Genomic DNA, 13,437 nt, shown 5'->3' on the forward strand with positions numbered 1-13,437 from the left:
GGTAAGAGCGATATTTCCAGAACGTTTCCAACTGGGAAATGAAAAAAAGAAAAAAAACTTTGCCTATAATATGGTAATTACAAAAATCCCCCTGTGCATAAGCAAAATATGCTGGCTGCCTCCTCACTCTAGCCAAAAAGTGGACTATAGGCTTGTTTTAGACACGTAGCTCTTCCTAAGAGATGCATTTTATTATTTTATTTTGCTAAGTACTCAAAAAGACTTAAAATATTTAGGCATAGAGACACAGGGGGAGCTACTGCAGTACACATAACGATTAATCAGAACTAGTATTGAGGTGGGCCAGACCAAAGCCCTCTACAAACTGACTCTAAAGGGAAGAAGGGGAAAAGGAAGTTTGTAAGTGCTGACATAACAGGAAACATTATCTAAGTCTAACAACTTGTGTGAGGGTTTTTTTCCCTGCTTAAATACATTTACACAAAATTAAAGTTTACTTTTTTGAAAGGCTTTTTCTACCAAAGATCTTTCTAACTCCCTGGTCAAAGTCCCAATTTAAATTAAAACAATTTTGTATAAAAACAAATATGGTCCTTGCCATTTTCCAATCTCCCTACTTCCCCCATCCTTCAGGGCCTGATTCTTTGCTGCTTTGCACCTTGTGTAGCCACCACTTAGACTAAGGGTTCTCAAACTGGGGATCATGACCCCTCAGGGGGTCGCGAGTTTATTTCCTGGGGGGTCGTGAGCTGTCAGCCTCCACTCCAAACCTTGCTTTGCCTTCAGCATTTATAATGGCATTAAATATATTTAAACGTGTTTTTAATTTATAAGGAGGATCGCACTCAGAGGCTTGCTGTGTGAAAGGGGTCCCCAGTACAAAAGTTTGAGAACCACTGACTTAGACTCACACGAAGTGAATGTAAAATGCCACAATTCTGATGTGGTTGTGATTTCCACCTACTTAGTATAAATGTAAGGGGTGACATCAGGGCTTGTCTACAGTAGAAAGTTTTACCACTTTAACTATACTAGTATGACTAAGTGACAAAATGTCCCCCAGTGTGGATGCAGTTATACTGGCATAAAAGTGCTTATACCAATATAGCTTATTGTGGTTTGGGAAGCAAAAAAGCTATATCAGTATAACTGCATCCACACTAGGGCCTATACCTGTATGTCAATACAAAAAATCACACCCCTAATTGATGTAGTTATACCAGTAGAACTTGTAGTGTAGACGAGGCCAAAAGTATGAGGTAGTGAAAAAAAATCAGGCTCAAATTTATTTATTGTCTAGTTTCTTCCTAATATTTTTGTAAGAGTCTCTAAAGATCTGACTTATGGATTTTAAAATCAGCCTTAAATTTAGGAAATTAAACTTTGAAATCCTAACCCATGTTGGCTTCAGAAGTGGATTTGTACATCTTTAAAACTTCTCTGTTTAGGGTTCAAATTCAGAAAAACATTCCTATTGCAGAAAGCACTTAAGCATATTTAAGACCCACTGAAGTACATGGGAATTAAACACATACATAAGTGCTTTCCTGAAATTGGGGCCAGAGTCAGGAGTCGTGGTCTTTGCAGAATTACTTCCTTGTTCATTTCAGTGCTGTATAATCACAAGTTATTCATGTTTTAAGATAGTGGGCAAGACATATACAATAGAAGCTTAAACCAAGTCTGTTACACTTGTTCAATATTTACAGTATTCATAGCATCAAACAGAATAATTTTGGTAACTTAAGACAAATACCTTTTCTTTGTTATTTAATGTACCATAGTATTCCTGTTAAATGAACCCACTGTCTCGGATATTAAAGAAATTGCTGCTTACATTTACTGTGTCATTTAAATTAAAAATCTGTTCCTGTTCCAAGCCCCACTCGCCTTCATCCTCATCTTCTGGTTCTGCTTCAGACACATTGCGAGTGTTTTCATACAAAAAGATCTGCTCATCAACATGAGCTGGGGCTAACCGGTTTCTCTTAGCACTTACAACATTAGCAGAGGAACCAAAAAGGCGTTCAGGGAAGACTCTTGTGGCAAGAATACACCAATATTTCTGAAGTACCTTTGGTAAAACAGGAAATAATGCTAGTCTGTCAGACCACCACTTAAGTGGGTCTTCATTTAGACCAAGAACCTTTTGTGACTTAAAGTTGCTCAATTCCTCAACAATCTGAGCATGCCATTCCTCTTGGTCTTCCACCCCTCCTGTCTGGCAAAAGATTTCCGCAAGCATATTATTGATTGCGCTGGTAGGGGGAGGGGTAGAGGAGATGATTATTTTTTTCACAGGTGGCTCTTCTGACACTGTAAAGAACTTTTCTTCAGGCCTGAAAGTGTTTTCTTTTACTTTTTCCAAAAGGCTTTTTGCTTCCTCCACCACTCTGTTTTCTACCTGTTGCCGTTCAAATGCTGAAAGGAAAGGTAGTTTTTTGTACCTAGGGTCCAGAAAAGTTGCAACATTGAGAAACATGTCTATCTCAGGTGTATGCTGGTATGTTGTTGATAACTCTTTGGCTATCACTTCCTTGGCCATGCTAATTTCTTTCAAATCATTCTCTTTGATGTTCAACGTGGTATTTAGAAGCATGTGGAGGAGGGGTTTCACCATACTTATTGTTGGATATTTTGAAGCAGACATCATCTCAGCAACCTGTTTAAAGGGCTGAAGTAGGTCCACCAGGCCTTCAATTGTATTCCATTCGCTGGCTTCCAGCATCAGATGGTGGTTATTGCTGTCCTCCACAAGAACTGCTGCAATTACAAACTGCTGTTCTTTAAGACGTTGCAACATGGCAAGTGTGCTTCCCCACCAGGAAACACGATCACTTACAAGCATACAGTGCAGAATATTTTGTTGCTTCTGCTTCTCACTTAACATGTACATTGCGACCGTGGACTGCTGAAAATATTCCACCAGTTTTCGGCACCTGGCAAGAAGGCTGCACAGTTTGGGAAGCTGAAAAGCTTGTTGTATTCCTGCATTAAAAGTCTGCCCCAAACAAGGCATTTGTACTGGAATATCTAGGAGAGAGCAAGCTTTCACAATGTCTTTACCATAATCTGTTGTAGCACCAAAGACTTTTGTATTGATCCCCCATTCAATAAAGATTTCATAAAGGACTCGTGTAATAGTTTCTGCAGTATTTTCCTCTGGCACTTCAAACGTTTTTAAACACCGGGAGTTAACAGCCAGACAGTTAGAAGGGCTACTGTTCAGAAAATGAACTGCAAGTGTTACATACGATCTATTCTGGTTTTCACTTCTCCACATGTCAGTGGATATGCCACACCATAGAATTTCAGTAAGTTCTTTTAACACAATTTCTCTAATAGCATTGTATTTTTCAGGAATTGCTTTTGTGCAGAAATATTTCCTGCTAGGAAGTTCATATCTAGGATCAGCTGTTCTCAAAAGTGCCTTGAATGTGGGTTCATCAACAATAGAGGAAGGATACATGCCCTCACAAATTAGGCTAATCACAGCAGAAGTCAATTCTTGATGCTTTTTGTTTTCATAATTGTGGCTGGTCTTCATAATTAAAGTGTCTTGAACAACCTGCTGTGATGATTCTGGCTTCAGTTTTGAAAATGCAGTAGCAAACGCTTCCCTCATTTGCTCAGTGTTACTTTTCACAAATTCGCAGAACTCATCAGGATGATTTTTCTCAAGGTGGTATGAAAGGTTGGACGTGTTTCCTGAATAGGCAATTTGGGCCATGCAGATGCGACAATAGATTTTCTTCCACTGTAATATGCATCCTTCTGCATTAGTATCAAACCCAAAGTACTTCCATACTTTACTCTTTGCTCTTGGATGAGCCACTAACTTTAGATCTGATGGCGAGCCTTCTAAGCTTTTATTCTCCATTGCTTCTTGGCCACCGTCCCACCTTTTGATCCTTCACTCATTAATGAGTACCTGATAAAGGCAGTAAGATAAAGATACAATGAGAAAGCACACGTCCAGCACACTCAACTATGTGAAATCAGTGCTTCTGTGAATACACCAAGAAACCTACCTTACTAATTACATTTGAAAATTTAAAGATGAAGTTTACAGGAAGTGTGACTATAGGAAGACCCATTAGAATGTCAAAAATAAAAGTGTTTTAATATGTGAACCGATGCTGTGACTGAACTAGTACAACCAAGAAAAACTGAGTTTCTTGAGTAACATGAAAATTCTTGGTAGAGAAAGTGTAACAATCACTGTAGAGTTTAAGAACGTTATTGCCACGTACATTAGACATTTGTTATAGTAGTTCCCTATCCTGAAATTATACTTAAGGTTGAGTCAACATCCCTTTGCACAAGAATTATTGAATTCTGCTGTTTCTGCTGTTTCAGCAGAAATTTGTTACACAAGGAACAAATGTTTGTTTGTGCTGAAACAAATTTTATTAAATTGGTTTGACTTTGTTAGAGATTAATTTTTTAAGTTGTACATTACAACTATGGAAGTGATCCTGCTCTGCTGAAATCAAAGGACATTTTCCAACTGGATTCAGTTAAAGTAGGATCAAAGCCTTCATGCAGAGCAACAATATACATTTGAGGACCTTCCTGCCTGCCTCTTTGTGGAATTAATGTTCAGAGCTCTTGGCTCCTGGAATATCAGCACCTTATAATTGCAGGAAGAGAGGCAGGCAGGGGAACTTTTATCAATGCATTGAAATATGTCAGTTTGAACATTCTTTTTAGGTGTTCAGAAGAATAAACGTAAGAGTTTTCTACAGAGTGTGCTCCAGAAAATTATACCTACAGATTTGCATGGGGCAAAATATTTTTGCCAGAAAAGTATAAAGCCACCAGTCTCCCTTCAAGCAACTACCTGCCAGAGCTCATTTCTCTGCACCAGTGCACCACTACACATGGCTAAGACTGCATGTGTAGATGTTGCTTTGTCTACCTCTACCATGGCTGCAATCTAGCCAGACCATTGCCAACAGACCCTCAGAACAACAAACAGCCCCATTCTTGAAATGCCCAGTAAGTGGGTAACAAAGATCAGTAAGGAGAGGGGAAAGGAGCCATCAGGGAACAGTGGTGCAGGCACATACAAAAATTTGAGAGGACCAGAGTTGAGAATACGTTCATGATGCATTCTATTGAGAATGGGACGTCAACAAATCAGTAAGTTGGGGGAAGAGGACATGTCCCCATCATTCCCTGTCAGTGGCAGCACCATGCCAGGAAACAGAAAAAGAAAGCCCTGGGTGAATAAGACAAGCCAGTAGGCTTTTCATGACATTGGTGCAGACCTGCGGGAATGTTTGTGTGTGTGTATCTTTTCAGTGCAGTTGCTCCTGTGGGCTTACACTATGGAGTAAGGGACTTCTGTTCCTTTTAACTATTCTAGTTATTTTTTAATATTTTGGGGTTTTTTAATAAAATAAAAGAACAGGAGTACTTGTGGCACCTTAGAGACTAACAAATTTATTAGAGCATAAGCTTTCGTGGGCTACAACCCACTTCGTCGGATGCATATATATATATATATATATATATATAAGTGGGTTGTAGCCCACGAAAGCTTATGCTCTAATAAATTTGTTAGTCTCTAAGGTGCCACAAGTACTCCTGTTCTTTTTGCGGATACAGACTAACACGGCTGCTACTCTGAAACCTTTAATAAAATATTAAGACAAGATTATTGAAGGTTAAAGATGAGGAGGAGTTGCAGATTTTTTGGTTTGGTTGATTTCTTTAAATATTTACATCTGAAGATTCTGCATCAGGAGGTAAAACTATTCTGTTTTTAAAAATGTGCTCTGAATACTGGTATGTCCTTTGCTATGACTAATTTCAGTGCTTCAGTCATCAATATGAATTACTGACCCAACATGGTTATGCTGTATCATTCCAAAGATCCATATTAACAACTCCATGTTATGCATTCTCATAGTATGACAGTATAACTTAAAAGGAGAGGTATATACAGTATAATGTTACAGATGATGGTTTTAATAGCTTCATATTATGCACTGGCATGATGTACCATATCAGTATTTGCTGTTATTGCTTTCAGATACCTCTATTTCAAGCCATGTCACAGGGTTTCTGGGACACATACAGACTCAACAAATTTCATTTTATCCCAGAATATCCCTTACTGTAACACAGAGGTTCCTGGAAGCAAAGAGGAAGTCGAGTAATAAAACAGGTGGTGTGCCTTTAATATTTAAAATTAAGGAGGGAAATTCTACAACATACAGGTCCTGTCATAGAACAAGAAAACACAAGTTCATTCACAGTGAATGAGTGTCCCAGGCTCACTCCACCTGATTTTATGACTGTAAGATCTTTTCTATCATTTGTATATAGAGTCAACATTTAACTAGAGTGGTACACCGTAGCATTGCCACAGTTAAAGATACATCAGCATACCATCACCTTAATTATAACACTGAACCACACATAACTTTGCAATCTAAATTGCTCTCTTTTAAATGTAGCCTTTTTCTGGGTATAATTTAATAATATCTTACATGTACAATATATATAGTTCCTTTCATCTTGATGGATCCCAGATATTATTCCTCTCATATATGTAAATCACTTCACCAGCAATGGATCACAAACTGTCTCTGGAGTGAAACAATTTTAACAACTGGGAAACATAATTAAGACAGGAAGTACAGTATCCTTAATCTATTATAATACTTTCTCCATATGAAATAAAAGATATTATTAATACTTGAATCAAAACAGAGGGGACCCAAGCTCTCTATTATTAATAGTTTTGAATGTTTTGAAAATTATAGCGAAAGCCAGAAGAAAATAATTTCATTTAGATTAATTAGAAAGAGAAAATTGGGCACATTTAAAGTCTATCTCAGGTTAAAAGATGCTTTTAAAAACATGAATGAGTAATATTAGCACTCAGTTCTAAGTCACTTTCTACATCTCTCAAGTACCAAATATAAACATTAACAAGTCTTCTCCACAAGTACAAAACATGCAGCATCGAGTATGTCTGAAGCCAAATTTCAATGAAATGATTTATGCAATAGAAGATCAAATGCAGCATGAGAAAAAACAAAAATTTTCTGACAACTCTTCAACATGATCACAGAAAATCCTACTCTGTGAAACAATTAGTGTCAGAGATAGCATGATTTTAAAAAGATAAAAAAAAATGAGATGACTCTCAATGGGCTGCAACCACATTTCCTGTATTAACTTCCTGGTGTCACAATTAGCTAGCTCATCTTTTGTAAATTCACTGATTAGATTTTTGTTTCTAAAACTTGATTTTGAGGCAAGGTCACACCTTACATTAAGATATCAGTACGAGCATTTATTTTAATTATTAAAGTTAAGCAGTGGGAGAAGAATATGCATGCAATAGTATCTATTTGAATAGATAATTATCTTGGTACACACAGCACTAACAGATATATATTACCATACTGATCTTTAATTATACTATTTTATACAATTAGTATTGAGAAATGTTTAAATAATAATTTATATAATTCCTCTTCCTCCTTTACTTTCCAGCACTGCACTTAATTGTGAAGTCTACATTAAATTCACAACCTACATTGAAATTCCTCCTTCTGTGTTTCAGTTTCAGAGTCTGCAGCAAACTTCCTGATATTCCTACCCTGGAATGCTGTGAAATTTGCACCTTCATGTTATATATTTACAGATTTGCGTTTTCAGTTCACAAATCAAAACAACTACTGCAATATATTTTGCCCCCCGAGCTGCCTCATTTGTACAGTTCAAACTGTCCTTTCCATACACACCAGCCTAAACAATATCTGTAAAATTAGACAAATATTAGCAGGATGTAGTAGGAGAGGAGTCAGTTTTTAGAAAGACAAGTTAAGTTGTGTAGTGAAAACAGCATACAACCTTGATTAATTCAGGAAAAGAGGACTAATTTAATTTAGTTTACTTTAGACTGCAGCTCCTGAATATTTCTGTGAAATAGTATAACAAGCTTTTTTTTAAATGAATGCAGCTTCTGAAGATATAAGGGCTACAGCTACACTAGTGGACTTCAGACCCTTAATTCAACACAGGGCAGATCAATCACTGGATGCCAGACGGCTTTCTATAATATAGCTTCCACTATGGAGCTGCACCTATGCTGAATTATGGCTATGTGGCTTGCCAGTGTAGATGAGGTCCAGTAGGTTTGAGGTCCAAATTCCAGAACATGTAGACTTGAGGAGCTAAACGACAAATCTTCGGCTCTACCATATTCCCCCCAATGTTTTTTTTAAATGTCTCTCATGATGAGGCAATTGATACCTGATTTATGCACCTTTTATTCCAGTAATCATATCTTTTTAAGAATTGAGGACTACAAGGGTTAGAAAAAGCTTTCAACTTCTGTATTTTAAAATATTTTTAGTTCACTAACTTCTTGACACAATTGTTGCTTCTTTATTCCAATAGAAGTAGCAGATTACTGATCCAAGATTAACTATGTCCATTCTAAAACACATGTAATTACTTTCACATTTTAAAGTGTTGTTTTTGTCATACTATGATCACTACTTTGAAATCTTACCTAGACTAGCCTAACATCCATATCAAAATACCCCTGTTCACAAGTTGGTTTGTTTTTTAATCACACTGTTCCAAATACATTCTTGATATTTTTTGATTTGTTAATTATATTTAAGATTACAATAAAATAAAATGTTTGGGTCAATCTTTGTCATAATATTTCTGTTCAGTTCTAAATTATTTTGAAAGCGTTACACACTCTAGGCATAATCCACAACTTTACCCTGCCAAGAAAAACTAATGCTAGAAGAATGCTCAGCTGACATAAAACTGTAGGCACACATCTGCTTTTTTTTCTTTTTGGCATGTTATATGTTTTTGAGAATGAGAAAGCAAAACTCAAATCTGCATTAGAATTATTAGTATGGAAGAAACATTACCCAATGAACCCATGTGTGGAAATCTGTGCTGTCCAGTCTTTGCATTAATTTTACAAAAATTAATGGTTGACACACAAATTTATTTTCTCTCCTCCCTAGTACCTCAACTATACAATAAGTTGATTTGGGCCTCATATTTTAAATAATCTCACTGAACTGCATACCTATACCTGCATTTTTGGTGTTATTCTGGTTAAAACCACCATCACCTCCATAAGAGCCACATTTGAAGCTAGTCAGTGAAAATAAACAGAACCAAACTAGTGAGGTGCAGTGATGCTGTCACTCATTACATGGTTTTCAGGCCTTCCCAAGTTGCAGGGAGCTGTTAGAAGCACCAACAAATTCAAAAGTGTTTTTAAAAATCAGTATCCTGTTAAATATAAGATTCCTATTGTGTTGATGTCTGGCCTGAAGAGATTCCCAGATTAATCGTTTTTGGAAACCTCAAGTTTCCTTCATAGACACCTAATGTGGGGAAACAGAACATCATTAAGTTTTCTGTTGACTACAAAAATCATTTAAAAATGTAACACAAAACTGTCAGAAAAGGAGCTAAACTAAAAGCTCCATAGAGCAAACTGAATGCCATTGAATTGTCACCTTAAATGCTGGCAATTAATGACAATATATATTCAGCATATAAAATGTGTACACCAACACTCCCACCAATGGCTGGGTGGGAAGAAAAGACTAGCAGTCTATGAGAGTCGGATTCAGTGAAGAAGTTCGCCACTGTCAATACTGGAAGAATGATTTTAGAGAGGATGTAATCAAGTGGCCAGGAGTGTGGAAGAATAAAGTCCAGTGTCCAAGTTTAGCAGAGATGGAGGAATTTACTTGAGTGGCAGAATTCAAAAGCAGGCAAGGAGAACAGGGAGGGGTCTAGGCACAGGATCAGGACAGAGGAAGGTAGCCAGGCAAAGCAGCAGGTTCTTGTTCAGCAGGAGAAGCGAGGGGAACTGGTGATTTCTTATAGGTTTATCACCACAGTATCTGAGCACATCACAAACACTGATCAACACCCACGTGAGGCTGGGACCTGAGGCACAAACAGAACAAAAATCACGCCTGAATCTGAGGCAATGCGGGGAACTGAACTCAGCTTTCCGGGGTCCGTTCAGCAACTTAACCACAACGCCACTCAGGTCCAGCAGCAGAGAGGTATGCAAGGGCCTAACGCAGCGGCCTGGGGCAAGTGCAATAACGCGGGGGGACGGGGACTATGCGTCTAGTACGGGAACGAGTGCAGTTAAAGCAGCGAGGGGGCGTGTGCAGGTGTCTCCCCAGTAACTGAGTATGCCAGCACTAAACGGGCAGGCTCAAGCCCACGAACCGCCTGCAAAGCCAGCAGGGGAAAGGACCCAGCCCAGCAGCCAGGCGCGTGCGGAGGGCGCCAGCGCAGCGGGCCGAGGGGAGGCTGGAGCGCGCAGCTCCGTGGCCCGGCGCAGCAGCCGCAGCGTGTGCAGCTCACGGGGGAGGAGCGCCAGGGCCAGGCCCTGTGGTACTGCAGCTCTGGCAGGGAGCGGAGCAGCCCGGGGAGGGGAGCCCCCGGTGCGGCCGGAGGGCAGGCTGCGCACACGCCGGAGCCCGGGGACGCTCCTTGGGGGTGGCGCTGCAGACCCTCGCTGTGCGCAGGGGCCAAGGTCACGGCACACGCCCCAGCCCCCGCGGGGAGAGTGGGGCCCGGGTGGGGGAGGAAGGGGAGGCTACAAAGAGGGAGCGGCCGCCGGCCTCCTGTTTTCCCCCCTGCCCCGTTAGGAAAGCGGGCTCAGTGCCCGGCGGACCACAGGCGGGCTGCGCCCGGTGCCATTGCACGGCTCCCCGGGCCTGCCAGCAGCGCCCCGCACGGGGCGGCCCCGACCGCCGCTGGGCAGCAGCGGGGGGCGATGCTCTCACCTGGCGCGGGGGGCCCGCCGGGGCGGAGGCGGCGCAGCAGCTGGTGCAGGGCGACGGCGAGGCCGATGCAATAGAGCCGCAGCGCGGGCAGCGCCCGAGACAATAGCGACATGGCTGCCTCCCGCCCCTCGGCGCGGGGAGAAGCGGGGACGGGGCCCCGGCGCGCCTCTGTCTGTGTGTGTGTCCCCGCTCCCGGGCTGGGCGGGCGCGGCGCTGCTGCAGAGCCCACACCCAGCGGAAGGGAAAGCGCCGCCGCTGTCACAGGCTGCACGGCCCGGACGCTCCGCCGCTCCTTCTGGGCATGTGCACGGCCACACCACGTCAGGGCGGGGGAAGGGGAGAGCGGCCCCTGAACCCCATGCCTCCAGGGGCGCCCTAGGCGCCGAGCGGGCTGGTGGAGGAGCGGGATCGGGGGACGCTGCCACCGTAGTTGGGGAGAGATGCTGCCAGGGCTGCACTAGCTGCCAGGGAGGCGGGAGTTGCAGGGGCCAGCTGGCCGGGACCGGGTTGGTTTTGAATTTGCTGAAGAGTCAGGCTGGAGAACTGAGCAGCTGGAAAGTAATGGGGCCCTGTGGGTGCCTCCTGAAAGAGAGCTCTGATCCTGGGCCCCCACAGCCAGGAAAATGAGGCCAGGGTCGGCTGCCCTTACATTATAAACTGTGCGCAGACTGGAAATAAGACACACATTTTTAACAGCAAGGGTAATAAACCCTCGGAACAAAATTACCAAGGGTTGTGGTGACGTGGCCATCACAGGCAACTTTTAACCCAAGATTGGATAAAAAAAAAAAAAACCATGCTCTAGGAATTATTCCGGGAAAGTTCCAAGGCCTGTGTTACACAGGGTGTCAGACCAGGTGATCACAGTGGTCCCTTCTGCCCTTGGATGTATGATAATACAGTAACTCCTTGCTTAACGTTGTAGTTATTTTCCTGAAAAATGTGACTTTAAGCGAAACAAAGTTAAGCAAATCTGATTTCCCCATAAGAATTAATATAAATGAGGGGGGGGGTTAGGTTCCAGGGAAATTTTTTTCACCAGACAAAAGACTATATATATATATATACACACACACACACACACAATATATATATATATATACGTTTTAAACAATTTAATACTGTACAGAGCAATGATGATTGTAAAGCTTGGTTGAGGTCGTGAAGTAAGAGGGTGGGATATTTCTTACTGCTAAATGAACTAGCAGTCGGCTGAGCCTCCAAGGGTTAACACATTGTTGTTATTGTAGCCTCACACGCTACAAGGCAGCACAGATGGAGGAAGGGGAGACAGCATGGCAGACAGAGACAGAGATACACACCCTGTGTGTGTGTGTGTGAGTGTGAGTGTGAGAGATGCGCATTGCCCCTTTAAGTACGCTGACCCACTCTAAGTACACTGCCTTTTTAAGTAGATCAGCAAGTTGAGACAGCAGTCGCTGTCAGCAAGCTCCCTCTGTCCTGAGCCCTGTCATGACCCCCCCCCACTCTATGGAGATGGGGTAAGCAGGGGGGAGGGAGAGACCCTGACATTAGCCCCCCTCTTTCCACCCCCCGCACAGCAAGCAGGAGGCTCCTGGGAGCAGCTCCAAGGCAGATGGCAGGAGCAGCAAATGGCAGTGGGGGGAGAGACAGCTGAACTGCCTGGCAATTGATAGCCTGCTGGGCGGCTGCCGCACAAGGAACTTAGGGGAGCGGGGAGCTGATGGGGGGCTGCAGGTCCACCCTGGTTCCAAGTCCCCACCAACTAGCTGCAACGGGCTGCTCTTCCTGCATGCAGTGGACAAAGCAGGCGGCTGCCAAGCAACGTCATAAGGGAGCATTGCACAACTTTAAACGAGCATGTTCTTTAATTGATCAGCAGCATAACAACGAAACAACGTTAACTGGGACAACTTTAAGTGAGGAGTTACTGTACAGAATTTAAGTGTTATGTGACCCAGTGAAACTGAACAATGCTGCCCCCATCACCTTATCCACGCACATTCCCCCTCTGCCCCTTCCTTTTTGCCTCTATTTGTGACCTTATGTTCCATCATGACATATTCTAATGTTGGAGTTTATGATCTTATACATCATACTCATGAAAACAAGATTGTCAGGGACTTCCAGGATCATCTATTCCAAGGGTTCTCAGGACAAATTTTTTGGTGGCCTCAGAGAGCGGCCACCAACTCTTGCTAGTGGCCGTCCTTACACTTTTCCCTAATATACTTAATTAGCTTTAGGAAAAACAAATAAATATGCACATATACACATCCAAATCATTGTAATTTATTTGTTACTAGCTAGTAAGTCTGTTGTGAAAAGTGATATTAACAAACATGCAAGTATCACTTTTCACAGCAGACTTACTCAGCCCTGCCAAGCCTGGGGACAAATTAAGCCCTGGATGGGGGGGGGGGGGGGCGGGAGGCAGCCGGGGCCGGGGGCAAGGGGGGGGGGGGGGGGGGGGGCGGGGGGAGGCGGGGGGGGGGCTGGAGCCTGAAGCCCTGCGGCCGGACCTGAAGCCCCGTGGTCAGAGCCTGGGGCCTGCCACCACACAGCCAGAGCCCAGAGCTGGAGCTCAAAGCCCCCCGGCCAGAGCCTGCCACCCCAGAGCTGAGGCCCAAAGCCTGAGCCTCACCGCCCCTGCGAAAATGGGGAACTCACTGGCTGC

The 13,437-nt window shown here is 42.7% G+C and overlaps 2 protein-coding genes across 2 annotated transcripts in view; both read right to left on the reverse strand.

Annotated features, from left to right (window-relative positions):
• Window positions 1-11,057, reverse strand: part of LOC113406325 (dehydrogenase/reductase SDR family member on chromosome X-like) — a 219,145-nt gene extending 208,088 nt beyond the window's left edge. Inside the window, exon 1 of the mRNA XM_026650524.2 lies at window positions 10,779-11,057. Coding sequence (XP_026506309.1) covers window positions 10,779-10,890 — 112 coding nt within the window. The 5' untranslated portion in view covers window positions 10,891-11,057. The remainder of the gene's footprint in view (window positions 1-10,778) is intronic.
• Window positions 1,359-10,839, reverse strand: LOC113406313 (zinc finger BED domain-containing protein 1). The gene is made up of 2 exons (XM_026650479.1): window positions 10,779-10,839; window positions 1,359-3,892 (listed from the first exon to the last, which is right to left on the reverse strand). The coding sequence occupies exon 2, from the start codon at window positions 3,839-3,841 to the stop codon at window positions 1,754-1,756; it is 2,088 nt and encodes a 695-aa protein (XP_026506264.1). The 5' UTR covers window positions 3,842-3,892; window positions 10,779-10,839; the 3' UTR covers window positions 1,359-1,753.
• Window positions 11,058-13,437: the final 2,380 nt, after the last annotated feature.

The sequence above is a fragment of the Terrapene carolina genome, unplaced genomic scaffold, assembly GCF_002925995.2.
Source record: "Terrapene carolina triunguis isolate 2854851 unplaced genomic scaffold, T_m_triunguis-2.0 Scaffold25, whole genome shotgun sequence".
Lineage (NCBI taxonomy): Eukaryota > Metazoa > Chordata > Testudines > Emydidae > Terrapene > Terrapene triunguis.